Source organism: Tursiops truncatus, chromosome 8, assembly GCF_011762595.2.
Source record: "Tursiops truncatus isolate mTurTru1 chromosome 8, mTurTru1.mat.Y, whole genome shotgun sequence".
Classification (NCBI taxonomy): Eukaryota; Metazoa; Chordata; class Mammalia; order Artiodactyla; family Delphinidae; genus Tursiops; species Tursiops truncatus.
Window position 1 is genome coordinate 60,386,524 of NC_047041.1, and position 19,116 is coordinate 60,405,639.

A 19,116-nucleotide genomic window follows, 5' to 3' on the forward strand; every position below is an offset into this window, starting at 1 on the left:
ACAAATGTGTGCCCTTATTACACGCGAGTATATAGGGGCCCCATGGAAAACAAATACACCACGAGGCTGCTCTTGTACCCACCCCCACCTCCCTGAAGACCCTCAGGCCTAGAGCTGGTCATCTCCAAGATCTCTCCCCAGCCAGCCAACCCCTCTCTAGGTCACTGCCACAAGCAAGCCCCTGCTGTCTGCCATCTTCTGGCCTCCTGCCCCCGTTAGAGGGAAAGGTCAACTGCAGAGAGATGTGATAGCCTCAGGTTGGGCTCGGGCTCCCAGTGCCATCCCCACTCGCTCCCACCCTAGATGCCCCTGTGTCCACCAGCTTCTGTGACTCCTGAGGTGTCCACAGTGTGCCAGGTGGCTTCCCATCATCCCCCCACCCCTACGGCCCCCACAGAACAGAGCCGGACACTGGGTACAAACTGCAGTTTATTAAGGCTCCAGAGTGAGAATTGGCACTTGATTCTGGGCAGGGGCAGGGGTGTCAGTGGAACCCAAAGGAGCTGGGCCCAAACAAGTTAGAGGGACTGCCCCCATTCCCCCTACCCCCCAATAAATAAAGTCTCAGCTCCATCTCAGGGTGCTGGCACAGGGCAAGAAGCCCTCACTGAGGAGGACCCAGGGCTGCTGCCTACTTCATCATCTTTCTCTCCACACCGGACCCGGCCACAGGTCAGTGCCCAACAGGGCCTCGTGGTGCTGGTGCTCTGACAGGGCCAGGGTGAGACGTGAGACCTGTCCCCACTGGAGGACTCTGGGGTGGGGATCTGGCCTCCCCCGCGGCCAATCATGGTCCGAGGCTGCCCAGGGCAGGCTCAGATGGGGCCTGCATTGGGGACACTGTGCGCATCCCAGGTCGGGGCCCAGCCTGGGCCACAGCTAGATATGCAGCTCCGTGTCATCGGGTGGCTCCAGGCCGGACTCTGCACTCAGTGCTGAGGCTGAGGGGCCCTGGGCCACCCCAAATGGCGAGACGACAGGTGAGCGAGCAGCCAGAGGAGACAGTGAGGGCGAGAAGCTGGGGGACATGGCAGCTGAGGACAGGGAACCTTCATGGCTGATGGGGGAGCGGTGAGAGGCTGGTGGGAAGATGGCCCGGGTCGTAGCCGTGCTGGCTGGCTTGGGGGGCACAGACTTGGCTCCTGGGTGGGCCACGGCAGTGATGAGGGGTGGTGGGTCAATACGGGGAGCCGGGGGACACGGCCGAGCCTCATCCTTGAGCCGGGCGATCTCTGTGAAGACGCTGGCCAGCGGCTGGAACTGAGGGCACCAGCTCAGCAGGTAGTCCCAGTTATAGCTGCCACGGAGCTCCTCCTCCCCAGCCACAATGGCCGTCAGTGCTCCTGCCACACATGGCTTGCCATCTGCTGGAAAGCCATAGTCCCCAGTGGGTGCAGGGCTTAGGCCACAGCCCCCCAAGAAGGCTGTGGCAGCGGCTGGGGGGCCCTCCTCTCGGTACAGAGTGGCCCCTGCACCCGGCAGCAGCAGCCCTGCCTTGCGGCCCTTATACCAGGTGTCGGGGGCAGGTGGCTCGCAGGACGTGTCACTCAGTCCATCTGCATCCTGCTGGATGCCGGAGTCAGGGCCACGGGCAGCCAGAGAGGAAGCCACACTGGCCACACGGGGGAACTCGTTGATCATGCGGATCTCGTCATCCTCTGCAGCCTCCGCTGAGCCTCGGCCGCTTGAGTGTGAAGGGTCCAGGGAGCCACCACGGGGGTAGGGTCCTCCAGCTCCTGGCCCACCATAGCTGGGGAGAGTCTGGTGATACAGGTGCTCTGAAGGCGGTGGGCTGGGTGGCTCTCGGCCCAGCTTCTGTAGAGAGCCACTGGCCAGGGGTGCTGCCTGTGACATCGGGCCAGGTGCCGCCTCAGCCTTGCGGCTCCGGGCCCGCACCAGCCCTAGGACCAGGGCTGCCAATGCAAGCACCACTACGACTCCCAGGGAGGCCGCCACAGCCCCCACCAATAGCAGGTTAAGGTCAGGTGCCAGGCCCAGCGCAGTGTGGGTGATGTCCACAGTTACGGGCACTGTGGCACTCCGGGAACCAGGCAGAGGCCCCCGTGCTACCACCTCCAGCCTCAGCTCCCGTGGTGCCTCACGTCGGGTCCGGCCCCCACCCCCAGAGGTGCCTGTTCCGCTGCCTGGTGCCCGGCTGTCCACCCGCAGGTACAGGGCACCTGTAGTCTGGTTGATACCAAAATAGGGGGAAGAGGTGGCAAGGGAATAGAGCACCAGGCCATCAGCACCTCCATCCTCGTCTGTGGCCTGCACGTGACCCAGGCTGTGGCCACGCCGGGCACCTTCCGGCACTTGGAAGTGGAAAGCTGGAGCCAAGAACACTGGGTCATATTCATCCTCACCAGTCACCAGCACTGACACAGTGACTGAGGCTGACAAATTCCCAGCATCAGTAGCACCCACCAGCAACTGGAAGCTTCCTGTGTGCTCATAGTCAAAGGCCACTCGTGCCCGCAACTCCCCTGTTGAGCTGTTCAGCGCAAATGCCTCACGGCCCTCAGGCCCCGGCCCAGCGTCCAGCAGGTCGTAGCGGAGCCTTCCGAAAGCCCCAGCATCGCCATCCGTCGCATGCAGAGTAGTCACGAGAGTGCCTGGAGGCTGGTTCTCTGCCAGGCTGGTGCTGAGCAAGCCCAGCGGGAAGGCTGGCCTGTGGTCATTCACATCCTGGACTTCGATGGTCACTGGTGCCAGAGCAAAGTGTGCCCCGGCAGGGTCGGCAGCCCGCACGACAAGCTGATGTCGAGCCTGGGTCTCACAGTCCAAGGGGTGGGCCAGTCGCAAGTCACCCGAGCTCTCATCCAGCTGAAAGAGCCCAAAAGGGTCGCCTGAGCTGAGGGTGAAACGCACAAGGCCGTGCGGGCCTGGGTCAGCGTCGGAGGCCTCCACGTGCAGCAGCTCGGCTCCAACAGGTGTGTCCTCGGGTACTGCCACACGGTAGGATGCTCGGGTGAAGACAGGTGGGTTATCATTGACATCCAGCACAGTGACGGTGACCGGCACAGCCGAGCTTCGAGGTGGCTGCCCCCGGTCAGCTGCAGCCACAGTTAGATTGTACTGGGTTAGGCTTTCGAAGTCTAGAGGCTCAAGCAACACCAGGCAGCCCAGGGCCCGGGGGCCTAGTCCATCACTCTCCCCAGTCTCAGCCAGCCGGGGTTCCAGCTGGAAGACTCGGCCCCGGTTGCCACTGACAATGCTGTAGTCCACGGTGGCGTGGGTGCGGCTTCCGTCGGCATCTGTGGCCTCCAGGGTGAGCAGGGTGGAACCAGGGGGCAGATCCTCAGTTACCGCCACACGGTAGTGTGACAATGTGAAGCTCGGGGTGTGGTCGTTCTGGTCCTGCAGCTGCACGTGCACTGTGGTGCGTGCTGCCCGAGCCGGCGTCCCATGATCTCGTGCTTCCAGCACCACGTCCACCACTCCTGGCCCTTCATGGCCCAAGGCCATTGTCCCCACTGTTGTGAACAAGGTCCCTGAGATGAGAAGGGAAGAGAAATATGCCATCAGCAGAGGCTGTGGGTGAGCAGAGTGACCCTTCGAGGACTGGGAAATGGCCTTGGAAGTCAGACTCCAGGGAGTGGCCCGTGTGCTAGGAGATTACAGAGGGGCCTCCAGGATTCAGAGAATGGCTTCTAGGCATGCAGTCAGGACAGTGCTTAAAATAGAGACAAAGGGCAGAAAATGTCCTCCCTGGGTCAGAGATCTAGGGAGTTAAAGACTTCAGGCAAGAAATTCCAGGAATGAGGTCAAAACATGGCCCAGCACAGTCAAGGATAAGGGGTAGATCCCAGGAAGGACGCACCGTTGTTGGGGTCAACACTGAAGCCCTCAGCAGGGGAAGCCAGGTGGTAGGAGACATGACCATTGGCACCTGAATCCCGGTCAGTGGCAGAGACGGAGAGAATGGCACTGCCTGGGGGTGTGTGCTCAAGCAGCATCACCTGAGGTGTGAGGACAAGGGTTTAAGGCCAAGCGTCCCAGCTGCCCACTCAGCCTATGTTCCGGAGCTTGGTCTCATGAGCTCTGCTTGGCATCCGTCCTAGCTTGGAGCGCATCTACCCCTTAGAATTTGGACTGTGCCCCTTCCCCCATTTGTGGGCACCGGATGAAGAACCTGGACACAGTTCCCAGGACTTATAAGGCTGGTCTTACATCCCCAAAGATCCGTCCCCAAGTCAGTTCTGACATCCAGCCCACCTCAGATCCTTCCAGCCTTGTCACTCCCCTCCGTTGTGAACAACTCTGGGCCCAGAGGTGGGGCATCAGTACCTGGTAGAGGGTCTGTGAGAAGGCGGGTGCATTGTCATTGACATCCTCCACGAGCACCGTGAGGTTGGCACGGCCCTCGTGAGGCCCGTCATGTGCCAGGAGCTGCAGGTGGTAGCGGTCACGCTGCTCGAAATCCAAGGGGCCCGTGAGGGAGAGGCGGCCACCATAGCGGCCTACACTGAAGGGATCCTGGGGCCCAGAAGGGCTCAGCACATACCACAGTACTGGTCCTGAGTCCACATCATTCCCTGTTACCTGTGCAATCTCTGAGCCCAATAGTGCATCTGCAATACATGGGACAAGTGTGTTTGGCATGGTCCCAGAGGCCCCTGGAGCCCCAGAGTGGGGAAAAGTGCTTCCCTACCGCCCTTTGTACCTCTCACTTTACCCAGTCCTCACCTTCCGACACTCGGAGCTCCCAGGGCTGGGGGATGGTGGGGCGATTGTCATTGGTGTCGATGACCATCACCGTCAGGGTAGCTGAGCCCACCAGGGCTGGGCTTCCTCTGTCTGTGGCCATCAGCACCAGCCTGAACACAGAGCACAATCGGGGTGGGGCCTGGGGATAAGGGAGAACCTTGGGCAGGGATAGGAGGGCTCAGGACAGGCTGGGGGGTGGGGAACTCAAGACGTGGCCTAGGGATTGAAGGGGATTCCATGCGGGGCTCAAAAGTGGATGGACCTGGGATGGAGTCTCAGGGTCTACAGACCCACCCGAGCCTCACCGTGTTTCGGCCCAGATCTCACGGTCCAGGATAGCTGTGGTAGTGATAGTGCCTGTGGCGGAGTCTACACGGAACAATCCCCGGGCTGGCTGGGATGCGGCCAGACTGTAGGAGATCTGTCCACTGGGGCCTTGATCCAGGTCATCTGCTTCGACCTGGGGAAAGCAGGAGGCTGCTGGCACTGGGCTGGCCACAGACAAAGTCCGCCCAGCCCTGCCCCCCATCTTCCCGTCACACCCCACACCTGCAGCAGGGGTCCCTCCAAGGGCCTGGACTCAGGCAGGAAGGCCACGTAGTGGGGCCGCAGGAAGCGGGGAGCATTGTCATTGGCATCTTGCAGGGTTAGGGTCAGCACGGAGAAGGCAAAGGCTCCTCCACTCTCCGCCTGCAGCACCAGTCGCAGCCGTGGGTTTGCCTCAAAGTCCAGCCCCTCTGCTGAGCGAACCGTGACGGCTCCTGGAGGGAGGTGGAATGTATCACCGACAGACCTCTTGCTTGCCCTAGAGCCTCCTGTCTGCGGCCCGCTACTCAAGGGCAGCCTCTCCCCAACCAGAGACTCCTCGGGCCCAAAGAGGACCCCCGCCAGGAGCCTGTCCCCTCACAGAGCCCCCTGCTCCCGCCCCTTACCTGTACTAGGCTGGATGGAGAATGTCCCTTTCTCATTCCCACTGAGAATGCTGTATGTGATGGGTCCACTTGAGCCCCCTGTATGGATAGCCTTGGGGGAGACAATGGGAGTCCCTGCAGAGGGGATGATATTGGTTGAAATGTGAGCACTAGACTGAGGGAGTCTGGGGACTGTTTTCAGTTAGTAACCCCAACCCATCCAGGGATACAAAGCGGGGCGACACGGTTGGGCACCCACCTGGGGGTGCATTCTCACGGAGCATGGCTTCACTACTAGCCCGGGGAAAGCGGGGTCCACGCTCAGACTCTCCCTGCAGCCCAACAATGACCACACCAGTGGCAGAGCGAGCTGGACGGCCAAGGTCGGTTGCCACGATGAAGAGGACACGATCCTGGGGACCCAGGGATACAGGGGAGCGGGCCACACGGATTTCACCAGTGTAAGAGTCCACAGTGGTGCCAGGAGGTGGTGTGCCTGCCAGCCGGTATAGGATAGAGGCATTGGCACCAGCGTCACGGTCTTCAGCTCGCAGAGTGGCCAGAGCCAGGGTTGGGGTACTGAGGCTAGGGCCTGGGCGGGGCAGGCGCAGCCTCAGGGGACTGGTGGGGAAGGTGGGCGCATGGTCATTGACATCGCGCACCATGATGGTGATAGGCACCGTGGTGCTTAGGGGTCCAGCAGCTGCACCATCCACTGCATTCACGGTAAAGGCATAACTGGGACACTGCTCTCTGTCCAGGGCTGTGGCTGTGCGCAATTCCCCAGAGCTGGGCTCCAGCAGGAAGGCTCCTGCTGCACCTGCACCCAGGTAGTAGGTCACGCGGCCATTGGGCCCAGCATCAGGATCATGCGCCTGTAGCTGCAGCAGCAGGGTCCCTGCAGGTGCATCCTCAGGCACCTCCACAGAGTAGGCAGGCACAGGGAAGGCGGGGGCATGGTCATTAGCATCCAGCACTGTCACTGTTACAAACAGAGTAGCACTGAGAGCTGGCTGGCCTCCATCCCGGGCTTCTATCTGCAGCTGGAATGCTGGCTCCACCTCCCGGTCTAGTGGCCTCATGGTGCCAAACTCCCCTGAAGCTAGGTCCAGAACAAAGGCTTCTGATGGGTCCCCATCTGCAGAGAAGGGCATGCACACATAAACATACATGTGTCAGCCCATGGGAGTGGGGGTGATTTACAGGCAACCTGGCAAAGAAAGAGAAAGAGAGAGGGAGAGAGAAAAGAGGGAAAGTGGGATAAAGGCAGAGAAACAAAGAGAAACACAGAAGGTAAAGAAGGACACTGCAAAGTAGCTTTTCTAAGAGTGTGGTCTGCAGACCCCAGGGATTCCCCTGAGACCCTTTTGGGGAGTACATAAGATCAAAACTATTTTCATAGTAATACTAAGACATTATATGACTTTTTCATTCTCATCAACTCACAAATGCAGAGTGGGGTCCGGATGCTACATGACATGTGATGACATCATGACTTGGATGGTTAATGGAATGTGTGTGCTTGTGTAGTCTTGTGTTTCCCAGAATATTCTAGGTAGAAAGTTTAGAGCATAAATATGTGTTGTTTTCAGAGATTCACTCGTTTTTGCTGGCTTGCGTTCGGTTATACATGCTGTAATCTTTGTAACCTCATTACTGTCCAACAAATTGTTAGTTGAAACCCTAACATTTCCTTGGGCCTACGCAGAAATACAGCAAGTGGTATACTTCATTGGCTTGTTTTGCAATGATATTTTAAAATTTTCTCATCTTTAATATCAAATATTGTAAATACTGATATAATTTGTTTACTATATATTTTATATATTAAATTATTATTTCACATTTTATTATATCAATAAATGCTGACATCATATAAGCCAAAGTTCTTTACAGTTCTCAAAAATTAAGAATGTTAAGGGTTCCTGAGACGAAAAAGTTTGAGAACAACTGCTCTACAGGGAGAGACAATCAAGAAAGAAAAAGAAAGAAAAGAAACAAAAAGATAAAAAGAGACAAAGAGGAGATCAAGAACTGGAGGGGCACAGAAATAGATGCTTGGAGACACAGAAACATAAAGAGAAGGAAAAGGAGACCCGGGCACGCTGGGTCTGACACAGGCCAACAAGGAGTACACCTGGGCAAGTGGGTGCGGGAAGGTTCTCACCCAGGATGCGGTACTGCAGCTGCCCGTTGGCTCCCACATCCGGGTCAGAGGCCCGCAGCGTGGTAAGGGTCTGTGGGTCCTGGCCCTCAGGCACCTCCAGGGAGAGATGGGCACTCCCAAAGGTTGGGGCGTGGTCATTCTCATCCTCCACAGCCACTCGCACTGTGACATGGGTCAACAGCGGAGGCGAGCCCCCATCCCGGGCATACACTATCGGGAAGCAAAATCAGTGAGATCCAGCCTGCTCCCATCCCATGGAGGAATCCACACCACATAGTGTTCCCCAGGTGCACACAAAAATCAGAATATGTCCCTCTCTCCACACCCCGCAAGCACACAGGCACACATACATATATGTGGTGGTGTGACAGAAAAGGCACTAAGTGAGGTAACAAAAGATCTGAGTTCAAGTCCCAGCTCTGCCACTTCCAAGTTGTGTTAGCCTAAGCAAGTTACTTAATCTCTTTGGTACTCAATATCCACTTGCTCCTCTGTTAAACGGCTGCAGTGTAACCTGAGGGAACCCTAGAGGGCATAGCTGCGACATTATGCATTTGAGAGTTAGTGTGATCACACTGGTGACAGCCTAGACGTCAGTTCAACTTGCACTCTGCCAAACTCTTGACTCCCCAAAAGGATTAAAAATATAATAGAGGGCTTCCCTGGTGGCGCAGTGGTTGAGAGTCCGCCTGCCGATGCAGGGGACACGGGTTCGTGCCCCGGTCCGGGAAGATCTCACATGCCGCGGAGCGGCTGGGCCCGTGAGCCATGGCTGCTGAGCCTGCCCGTCCGGAGCCTGTGCTCCGCAACGGGAGAGGCCGCAACAGTGAGAGGCCCGCGTACCGCAAAAATAAATAAATAAAATAAAATAAAATAAAATAAAATAAAAAAATATATATAATAGAAACTGTGCTGTAAGCTTATAAAATGTACTTTGCGGGTCCTGCCCATGTAACACTGCTGTTTACAGCGCCTCAGGTTTTGGGGATCCTGCAAACGCGCACCTGTCAGATTGATCTCCTCCTGCTCCTCCCGATCCAGGGCCCGAAGAGTTGTAAGAACTCCAGTGTCTGGGTCCAGGGAGAAGCTTTCGCCAGAGATGCCTCCATAAGTCACTTGCCCATTGGCCCCTGAGGAGGGGCAGCGTGGGGGAAGATCAGAGGGTGAATATACCCTTTCTTGACCCAGTCCATCCCTCTTTCAACCCATCCCCCCAGGCCTTACCCAGGTCTGGGTCGGTTGCCCGCAGAGTGAGCAGAGATGTGCCAGGCGGGCTGTTCTCACGCAAGAGGACGCTGTACTCCTGCTGTTGGAAAGTGGGTGCCTCGTCGTTGACGTCGGCGACACTGACAGTCAGGAGCTGTGTGGCTGAGCGCGGCGGGGAGCCGTGGTCGGAGGCCACCACAGTCAGCAAGAACTCAGCTCGCTGTTCACGGTCCAGGGACCGCACCACGGACAGCGCTCCTAGTTGAGCGGTAGGGCGGGTTGGAAGGAAACCTCAACACTCGCCCCACATCAGCACCCTCCTCGTCCCCACCCCCACCCCCGGCCCAACTCACCGGTACTGGGGTGTAGCCGGAAGTAGCCGTCCCCGCCAGCTGCCAGGCGATAGGACACGCGTGCAGCCTCGCCCAGGTCCGGGTCCCGGGCTACCACGTGCAGCGCTGCGGGCCCCGGCGGCTGATCCTCAGAGAGGCGCACACGTGAGGGCGACGCAAAGACCGGAGCGTTGTCATTCTCATCCGTGACAAAGACGCGCGCGGAAACGCGTGCTGCGCGGCGGCGGCTGGCATTGGCAGGCCGGTCGGTGGCTTCCACGAGCAGCAGCAGAGCGGGAGTGGTCTCCCGGTCCAGGCCTCTCGGGGCGCTGAGCGCCCCGGTGCGTGAGTCCAGGCGAAGCGCGGGCACGGGCGGCTCCTGGCGCAGCAGACGGTAGCGCACGTCGCTGTTGGGGCCCGGGCCGTCGGCGTCCGACGCGCGGAAAGTGTACAGCGCCGCCCCCGGCTCTGGGTTCTCCGGAAGCGCCACAGCCAGCGGGTCACGCGCGAAGGCCGGCGCATGCTCGTTCTCGTCCTGCACGCGCACCTGCACTCGCAGCAGCCGCGCGCCCGCGCCTCCCGGCCCCTCGGCGCGCACTGTGAGCGCGCGCCACGCCGGGCCCGCCTCGAAGTCCAGGGGCCGCGCCAGGTACAAGCGCCCGGAGGCCGCGTCCAGCGCGAAAGTGCCCTCCGGGTCCGCGCCGCCCACCAGTGTGTAGGTGAGTGCGCCCACTCCCGCCGACTCTGGCGGCGCCACCGAGCCCAACAGAGAGCCGGGCTGGAGGCCCTCGGCTGCTGTCACGGTCAGCACGACAGGCACAGGTGCGGCCGGGTCTGGGTCTGAGGGTTCCGGCGGAGGCTCAGCCGAGCGAGCTGAGGGAAGCACCTGTTGTGGACCCAGAAGGGAGTACGGAATCAGGCGGACCCATGTAAAAGGGAATCTGGGCTGGCCTGCTGAGTAGCAGGAAGGGCGGTCAGAGTGGCCTGACTAGAGGAGAGGATGCCCACACTGGTGACCAAGGAGACGTGGACAGATTGGAGGAAGGGCAGCCATACCTGCACCAGCAGCTGGAGGCTGGAGCTCCGAGGGGGCCTGCCTTGGTCGTGAGCACTTAGCGTCAGCACATAGTGAGGCCGCTCTGCTCGGGTCAGGGGTGCTGCAGTGAGCAGCTCCCCTGAGTGAGGGTGCAGAGAGAAGAGCTCTGAGCCAGGACCTGGGGACAGGCAGAGGAAGGGCGAGGCCTTGGGTTCCAGAGCTGGGCGTGTCATGAGGGCCTGCCATCACCCACCAACTCCCTTCTCTCCAGCCCCCGTACCAGTTAGCATGTACAGGATTGTTCCATTCTCCCCCTCGTCCGGATCCCTGGCCTGCAGAGTTGTCACCAGCGTTCCTGGAGGCACACCATCTGGTACCTGTGGGAACACAACTCATCTACAGTTGTCTCCTTCCTGTTCTTGAGACAACTCAGGATGGAGTTCCCATCACCTATGTTCAGGCAGAGCCCCGTTTTTGCTCTCAAACCTGTTCCAAGACGCAGACTCTCTTACTTACACCTACAGTTCTAAGCAGAGACCCACATACCCTCTTACTTCTTCAGGGCAGAGTACTGCAGCTTCACATACCTGTATGGGGAGGCCCCCACCAGCAGCCCCTGAAGCCTGCAGGAAGGTGGGGCTGTTGTCATTGAGGTCGAGCACTGCAATGTGTATGGTGCCTGTGACACTGCGGGGTGGGCTCCCCCCATCCTGCACCTGCACCAGGAGCTGGTAGCTGCTCTGCCGCTCACGGTCCAGAGTTTGGAGTGTGGTAACCTCTCCTGGGAGTGCAGGACAGACAGAGATCATGTATGGGGTAGCTAGGGATGCAGAGCCTGAGGTCCATGAGAGGCTGGGGTTTGGGGAGTGTGGAAGGGAATGCCCGGGTAAAACTCTAGCTCAGTCCTGGTCCTCGTGGCCAGGCTCTGGGGAGTGTGTCTGGGTGCTCACCCAGTCAGAGGATGAGGCTTTGGGCTCTCAGATTTTGGGTCCCAGTGCTCACCAGTCTGGGGGTGGATGCGGAAGGCCTTGCTGTCTTCTGACAGCTGTCGCAGGCTGTAGGTCAGACGTCCATTGGGTCCTGAGTCTCGGTCAGTGGCAAAGACCCGGCCCACACTGGTCCCTGGGGGCTGGTTCTCAGCCACAGCCAGGAAGGTGGGCTCCTCAGACAAGCGGGGACTGTGGTCATTCTGGTTGAGGATGCTGACCCTCACGGTGGCTGTGGCTGTCTGCTGCCCCAACTCAGCTTTGGACCCAGACACTGCCATTACTTTCAGCGTGTATAACTCCTGGGCCTCACGGTCCAGTGCTGCTCGCACCCATAGCCACCCGGTCTGTGGCTCCAGGCCAAAGAGGCTACTTGGCCCATCTGCTGCAAGGCGGTAGGTGACAGGGCCCCCATCTGGTGCTCGAGCCTGCACTTGCAGGACTTGAGTTCCAGGGGTGGTGCCTGAGGGCAGGTCCACACGGTAGGTAGGGCTGTCGAAGTGGGGAGCCAGACCACGGGTCCCCAAGTCCTGTACCACCACCCGCAGTCGAAAGTGGCTGGTGCGGGGTGGGGAGCCGCCATCCCGGGCTTCCAGCTCCAGTTCATGGGCTGGCCCCCCTGGAGGCCCCAGAGGTCCCATAAGCAGTATGTGGCCTGTGGTGGGGTCCACAGTGAAGGCCCCGCCACCCCCAGCAAGCAGGGTAAAGGTGACTCGACTGTTAACGCCTGAGTCGGGGTCCAGAGCCCGCAGTGTATAGATGGGAGTCCCTGGGGCAGTGCTTGGCGGCAGCAACACCGTGTCTTCAGGTGCAGGGAAGGCAGGGGAGTTGTCATTCACATCATCCAGCAGCACACGCACCCGAGCTACGGCGAAAGCCGGGGGCACTCCACTGCCTGCCCGTACCTCCAGCTCTAGCACTGGTCCCAGCAGCTCCCGGTCCAGAGCTCGAAGCGTTTGTAACAGCCCTGTGGCCCCATCTAGGGAGAAGAGTCCTCGGGGATCCCCACCTGATAGGGTGAGGGTCACAGGCCCCAGGCGACCTAGGGAAGAGGAAAGAAGGGTCAGAAAAGAGATGGGAGGGCACCTATTGAGTTGGAGCCCAGACTCTGATCCCCAAAAGGGCTAGGCAGTGCCCACACCTGGGCCTTTCGAAGTATTAGGGGGAGGGGCAGGTGTTGGCAGAGAAGCTGGGTGGCACCAGGGTGACATTCGTGTACCTGGGGATGAAGCAGAGTGCCTGTACCATGCCCACGGAGGTGGCGGGGATTGGAACCAGAGTGTTTTGTATTGGGGCTATCAGTGGTGTGATACTCGAGGGTTATGTTGGGGTGTCTGGGTACGGCACCGAATGGATATAATGATAAGTGATACCTGATGGATTGTGTGCTTGGACTACACCCACACTGGTGCCTGGTGCCACATCCTCTGGCACAGAAAAGACATACTGTAGTTGCTCAAATACTGGTGGTATGGGAGTTCCAGGCACAATGCTGACGTTGACTCGGGCACTGGGCTCTGCCTGCAGGCCACCTCCATCCTGAGCCCCGATCTCCAGCTGCACCACGGAATTGGCCCGTCTGGCCAAGGGCCAGGCTACCGTCAACAGCCCTGGGAGGACGGAGAAGTGGAGAGGTATAAGGAAACAGAATAGAGCTGGAAAGGTTGGGGGGTGGGGGGCAGGCAGTGCTTCATTTAGGCAGATGGGGAGGCAAGCCCTGGGAATGTGAAGATCCTCACCTGAGTGCTCATCCAAGGCAAACAGTGGGGGGCTATTGCCAGCCAGGATGTGGTAGGAGAGTCGCCCGTGGGGTCCCTGGTCAGGGTCATGGGCACGCACCCTCAGCACAGCTGTGCCTGGGGTACTGTGGGCGCTCAGACTGGCAGCATACTCCCGTGGATAAAACTGAGGTGGGTTGTCATTCTCGTCTGACACAAACACCTTCACATACACCATAGACTTGAGGCCTCCCTGGTGAGACATGCAGCCATTAAGTCAGGTGGCCCTTGATTGGCCCTGCTGAATGCCCTACCCCAGTCTGCCCACAGACTGTCCACTCACCCCATCCACAGCTGTCACTGTGAAGTCGAAGCTTGAGGGCCCCTGATCGCGGTCCAGGGTCCGGGTCGTGCACACGTCGCCACTGTGGGCATCGATGCGGAATGGGGGAGACCCTGAGGCCCCAAGTCCGGCACCCAAGGAATAGGAGAGGAGGCCAAATGGGCCACTGTCTGCATCTGTGGCTGTCACCTGGGGAGAGGCTGGGGTGAGTAATGCCCCGTCTTTTTGGCCAGAAAAGCCATAACTAAGGGGCAACTGGAAGGAGCAGGCCCTGGGCCAGTTGGTGCCCAGAGTCTTGGGATGGTGGACACACAGAAGGGACTAGTAGGACACGGGCCAAAATCCAAACCCAGCTCAGACCTCACCACTTGCGTTAGGTTCCTGTGAAACTCTGATCACAACATTTTTGTCGACTGGTCAATATAGAACTTTGTTTTATGTGTGTTTCTGTTTAAAGGCACCTTATTTAATATATATTGTTGGTTCATTAACACTGAATTCATGGCCAATGGCACAACTCATAACTAAATGAAACTTATCTAACACATGTATTTTCTCCATAAGGCACAGCACAGCCTTCTTGTGTTTAGGAAAACAGACATCACTTCAGCACTACAGTTGGGGACAATTTTATACTGCAAAATCACCAAACAAAAAGCACAAAAATGCAAAAAACGTGGCATTAAACAGACCACGAAAAGGACCCTTGTTTACCATATAAGAGCTGTAACATGAAGGCAGAGCATTGCCTTGTTCGACCTCAGCCGGGAATGTGCTTGTCGAGAGACTTGAATTTTCCATCCTTCTGCACATGTCCGGGAATGACTGTGAAAGCTCCATGAGTATTGATTCAAGGGTTACAAATAGATTTTAGAGAGTTGGCGAATTCACAAATACAGAATCTGCAAATGATGAGGACCAACTGTACTTAAAAGGAGAGTGCTAAGGGCTGTGATAGCAAATTCCAGGTGGGTCACAGGGAGTTAATAACCATCGCCCAGTCTCATAATCACTCCAATCAGAGAACTGGCTGACCGACAGAGTTATTGAGACTGATGTTATAGGCCTGCTCTTTATTGCGTTTGGTTATAAAGTGGGATCCGATTGGTACTCGGATCTGGTAACTGGAGTGATCAGGATCTGCACTATGAATTTATGGGATGTGGCTCAGGCACCTTTAGCGTCCCTTCATCTCTCAAGCCAACCTCATTGGAAATGAGAAAGGGAGAACTGCAGGTCTATAGGAAAATACCGAGGTCATTAAGTTCCAGGGGCTCCCCAAAACTAAGAAATAGGGGAAGGTTTTCCTGGTGACTTCTCAGGCATCTCCCAGACTGGCTCAGGAAGAGTTTATGACTGGACACCAATGTCAGGAGCCTCTGAACATTTCAGAGCCAGATCAGCAGGAGACACCATTCCAAAAGCTTCTGAGCCTAGGACAGGGCCAGGCACACAGTAGGTACTCTATGTATATTTGTTCATTGAGTAAACAGACATTCAGATTGCCCTGCCTTACAACAAAAGCTTCTTTCAAACTAAGTTTTATAAATTGGGTGCACATTAGGCCCTCAGTAGTGAGTTAGCTGGTGCAGGCTGCTGTAGCTTGTGACAAAGTACTCTTTGTGGCTACACGGGCCTCAGGGTCATGATATGCTGCAAAAGGAAGCTGGAGAGTTCCCCTTTCTTGGCCAGAAAATGTTGCTCAGAGAGAAGCCTAGCCGAGGACTGCTGATCGTTGCCCGGGCCTTTGACAGAAGTGATTTGTGCCATTGTTTACCCTCCTGAGAGACACTAAGACCTTGCCATGCTGAACCCTGGAAACAGCTCCTGCCCCAACTCTTTACTATGGCTGTGGGCCTGGATATCCCAGGAGACAAACTTCCCCCTGGATCAGTCTGGCAGGCTGCAGCACAGCTGCCGCACCGTCTCCAGAAGCTGTTAAAGACCTCTGCCCTCTGACCCGCTGCAGGAAGAAAGCAATAAATAGTGGTCAAGAGAAGTTGTCAGGAAGTGACCCCAAAAGGCGCAGGGGCCGTTGACTGGAAATGACCAAGGCAGAAGTGAATTTTCTGGCCTGTGCAGCCCCTGCTCAGAGGTCCTAGTGCAATTGCAGTCTCCAGTTTCAGCAGGCTCTCAGCCTTGCTACATAGTCCAACCTTGGTCAGCTCCCACTTCCAGCTCTGCCTGAAAGCTGTAACTAACCTCATCTCTCTCCTCTTGTCCCCACCCCACCCCACCCCTAGCTCTCATCACATGCACTAGTGCAAGGAGAAAATAAAGACCTTCATCTGTGAACTCTCTAAAATTCCTAGCAGACCACAAACTTACTTCATCTGCCCCATGCTGACCTCCTTCCCAGGTGTCCCTCCTGCTTTGACACTTTAACACTGTGCTCTCCTGCTTCTCCACCCACTGCTTCCCCACTCCCAGCCTCCCTCCACCTCTCCTTACTCTGTCTGTTATACACTGTTGTTCTCTGGAATCTTTCCTTGGCCTCTTCTCATTCTGCACACGCTCAGGGCCTTCTCTTCCACTGCTGTGGCTTTGACCCTCATCTGTACTTTGACCCAGACCACTCCTCTGTGCTCCAAACTTGTACATCCAGATGCCTGCTCAACATCTCCACTTGGACGTCCCACAGGCCCCTTAAATCCAACCTGTCCTAAACTAAACTCATGATAATCCCAACCCCTCTCTAATGATTCCTCCATCCACGCAGTTGCTCGAGCCAGCAATGTGTTCTTCCCTTTTCCTCTCTTGGCATATCAATCAAGCAGGGACTAAGTAAATCCTCATTATCCCTCTACTTGTCTGTTGCTCTCCATCACCATTATCACTGTCCTGACTTGGGCCTGAGTCGTCTCTCCCCTGGACTACTGTAGCTCCCTTCTCATAGGCGCCTGACCCTCCGATCTGTCCTCCATACCAGGACTTCTCAACCTTGGCATGACTGACATTTTGGATCAGATAAACTCTTTGTTGTTGTGCTGTCATGTGCATTATAGGATGTTGACAGCATCTCTACCCACTAGATACCAATAGATCCCACCAGTTGTGACAACCAAAACTGTCTCTAAACATTGCCAGATGTCCCCTCCAGAGGGCAAAATCACCAGCCGTTGTGAACCACTGCTCTACACTAACTAATAAAAGCATCTTTTGAGAAGACAAATGTCATATTATTCCTCTACTCAGATGTCTTCAGTGTCCCCGAAAGAAAAATGCTCCAACTCCTCGGCTTGGCTTGACTCCTCACTGTCTGGCCTCCTGCAGTCTCGTCTCCCACTCTTTTATCTCACACCTTAAATTCCAGAGATACCGAGCCACTTGTAGGCCCTTGAACGAGTCAGACAAGTCAAGCTCTTCCACTTCTCTCTGCGTGTCACCTCTGCTTCAACCCTTCCCTTATCTCGTCCCCTCATCAGCTCCTGCTCATCTTTTAAGTCTCAGCTCAAAGGTCCTTTCTTTTGAGAAAACGTTCGAACTGCCTATCTGTACCTCATGAATATCCCCATATAGAAGTTTTTATTATTGGAATAAAACTGTTTCTCTGCATATGAATCTCACCTCTAGACTATAAACTCCATGAATTAGGTAGTGGTTACTCAGTCATTACTGTGTTCTGGGTCCCTAAAACAATGACAGGCACATGGCAGATACTTGATAAACGAATACTGAATGAATCAAATATTAAGACTTCTTGTAACAGTTATGAACACCCAACGGTCATTTTTACCCCTGCTTCCCTATGATTACTACTAGTAAAAACTCCAGGAAACCACCTGGAGAGATGCCCTCTTGCTTCAGGCACTAGTGAGGAGGGAAGACGTTTGGAAGCCACAGCCCATTGGTCCTGGGCCAAGAGGGAGAGTAAACACATGGGAGAGTGGGTGGGAGCTGGACAGCAGTAGGCAGGCAAGTACCCAGAGTCTGGCCAGACAGGAGGTCAGCCAGGCCTAGGCACTGGCTTGAAAGTCTAGGCCAACAGGCAGCTCCTAGAAAATGCTCGGGGATCTGCTGGACTTCTGAGACATAAAGACTTCAAGCACGAATCTCCTAAGAGACCACCCTGCCCCCAGTCTCCTCTCCTGCATCCATATTCCATGGGGCAGCCAAAGCAATCTTTCCAGAAGACGTATCAGATTTGCCTAGAGCCTCTCAATGGCTCCCTGTGATTTCTAAAATAAAGTCAAAGCTTGGCAGCTGGTCCCTGTCTACTCGCTTGTCTCACCTCCCCATAACTCTTTCTCATCAGCACAGTCGAGGCCAACTTGAACAATGCAGTTCCATGAACACATCATGGTGTTCTGTAGCTCTTTCTGTGGCCTTGGAGTCCCTGTCCTCATACCCCATGTTATCCACTTGGCAAAGTCTCACTGCTTCTGCAAAGGTCTGCCTCTAGGCTTCCACAGCACCTCATATGCAGCCTGATGCATTACTAGTTACTGGTGTGTCTCCTTGCCTAGACTGGGACCGGCCTGGGAATAAGACTATTTCCTTTCTTTGTTCTCAGGGCCCAGCAGAGTGCCAGGCTTACAGTGGGTAAGTTAATTTTTGAATGTATCACTTACCATTGATCTAATCTCTCTTTCACCCTTAAAGCAAGTTAGCTTCCAAAAAAAAAAAATACAAAAATGGGACTTCCCTGGTGGTCCCAGTAGTTAAGACTGTGCACTTCCATGCAGGGAGCACGGGTTTGATCCCTGGTCGGGAACTAAGATCCCACATGCTGTGTGGCACGGCCAAAAAACAAACAAACAAACAAAAAAACAATCTGTAGTGAGGAGGGAGGGATGAATAGGTAGAGAACAGAAGATTTTTAGGGCAGTGAAACTACTCTCTATAATACTATAGTGTATGTCATTATATATGTCAATTATATATATACTTTATACTTTTGTCCAAACCCATAGAATGTACAACACCAAGAGTGAACCCTAATGTAAACTATGGACTTGGGTGGCAGTGATGTGTCAATGTAGGTTCATCTGTTGTAACAAATGTACCACCCTGGCGTGGGATGTTGATAATGCGTGAGGCTATGAGTGGGGGCATGGGGTATATGAGAAATCTGTACCCTCCACTCAATATTGCTATGAATCTAAAACTGCCCCCAAAACATAAAGTCTTGAAAAAAAAAACAAAACCAAATTTGATTATGCCTTTTCTGCCTCAAAGAAGTTCAGTGACCTCTTTTGCCTTCCAAGTAAAGCCCTAGCCCTTCACGGCTTGGTGTCCAAGGACTTCTGCAGTTTGGCCTCAGCCTGCCTCTCCAGTTTCATGCTCCACCCATCTCCTCCAAGCCTGACTTGCAGGAAGCCTGTGGCCCCCACAACCTCTCCAGGGCTCCTGCCTTTTCCTCTGAGGTCTTCCTGCTCTGGACATTGGGATCTCACTGGATACTTCTTGTTGTCTCTCATCCTCGTGCCTGAGCCCAAGTGTCCCATCAAGGCTCAGTTCCAAGGGCAGGGATGGGGGTGTATTCCAGGACACCTCAGCACTAGACTAGGGTTGGAGAGATCTGTAAATGCTGGCATCTCCCTTGGGGAACAGGAGCCACATGGGTGTGCAGGATCTCCGTCTCTGCCCTGCAGAACAACTTTGAAACTTTAAAGAGTCCTCTCTCATTTCCTGCCACCGCAAGACACATTTTCTCTATATCCAATCTTAATTCTCTCAACTGCCAAGATTACCTGGCCCAGCTCTTGTA

At 55.8% G+C, this 19,116-nt stretch overlaps 1 protein-coding gene across 1 annotated transcript in view; it reads right to left on the bottom strand.

Moving 5' to 3' along the window:
- Positions 1 to 411: 411 nt before the first annotated feature.
- Positions 412 to 19,116, bottom strand: part of DCHS1 (dachsous cadherin-related 1) — a 35,186-nt gene continuing 16,481 nt past the window's right edge. Inside the window, exons 3-21 of the mRNA XM_033862448.2 lie at positions 13,407 to 13,595; positions 13,085 to 13,316; positions 12,719 to 12,955; positions 11,362 to 12,387; positions 10,947 to 11,140; positions 10,640 to 10,736; positions 10,380 to 10,537; positions 9,345 to 10,209; positions 9,010 to 9,249; positions 8,790 to 8,915; positions 7,786 to 7,995; positions 5,878 to 6,756; positions 5,640 to 5,753; positions 5,257 to 5,468; positions 5,013 to 5,167; positions 4,687 to 4,817; positions 4,288 to 4,571; positions 3,821 to 3,959; positions 412 to 3,491 (exon numbers count right to left, since the gene is read on the bottom strand). Of these exons, the coding sequence (XP_033718339.1) occupies positions 880 to 3,491; positions 3,821 to 3,959; positions 4,288 to 4,571; positions 4,687 to 4,817; positions 5,013 to 5,167; positions 5,257 to 5,468; positions 5,640 to 5,753; positions 5,878 to 6,756; positions 7,786 to 7,995; positions 8,790 to 8,915; positions 9,010 to 9,249; positions 9,345 to 10,209; positions 10,380 to 10,537; positions 10,640 to 10,736; positions 10,947 to 11,140; positions 11,362 to 12,387; positions 12,719 to 12,955; positions 13,085 to 13,316; positions 13,407 to 13,595 (8,100 nt within the window). The 3' untranslated portion in view covers positions 412 to 879. The remainder of the gene's footprint in view (positions 3,492 to 3,820; positions 3,960 to 4,287; positions 4,572 to 4,686; positions 4,818 to 5,012; positions 5,168 to 5,256; positions 5,469 to 5,639; positions 5,754 to 5,877; positions 6,757 to 7,785; positions 7,996 to 8,789; positions 8,916 to 9,009; positions 9,250 to 9,344; positions 10,210 to 10,379; positions 10,538 to 10,639; positions 10,737 to 10,946; positions 11,141 to 11,361; positions 12,388 to 12,718; positions 12,956 to 13,084; positions 13,317 to 13,406; positions 13,596 to 19,116) is intronic.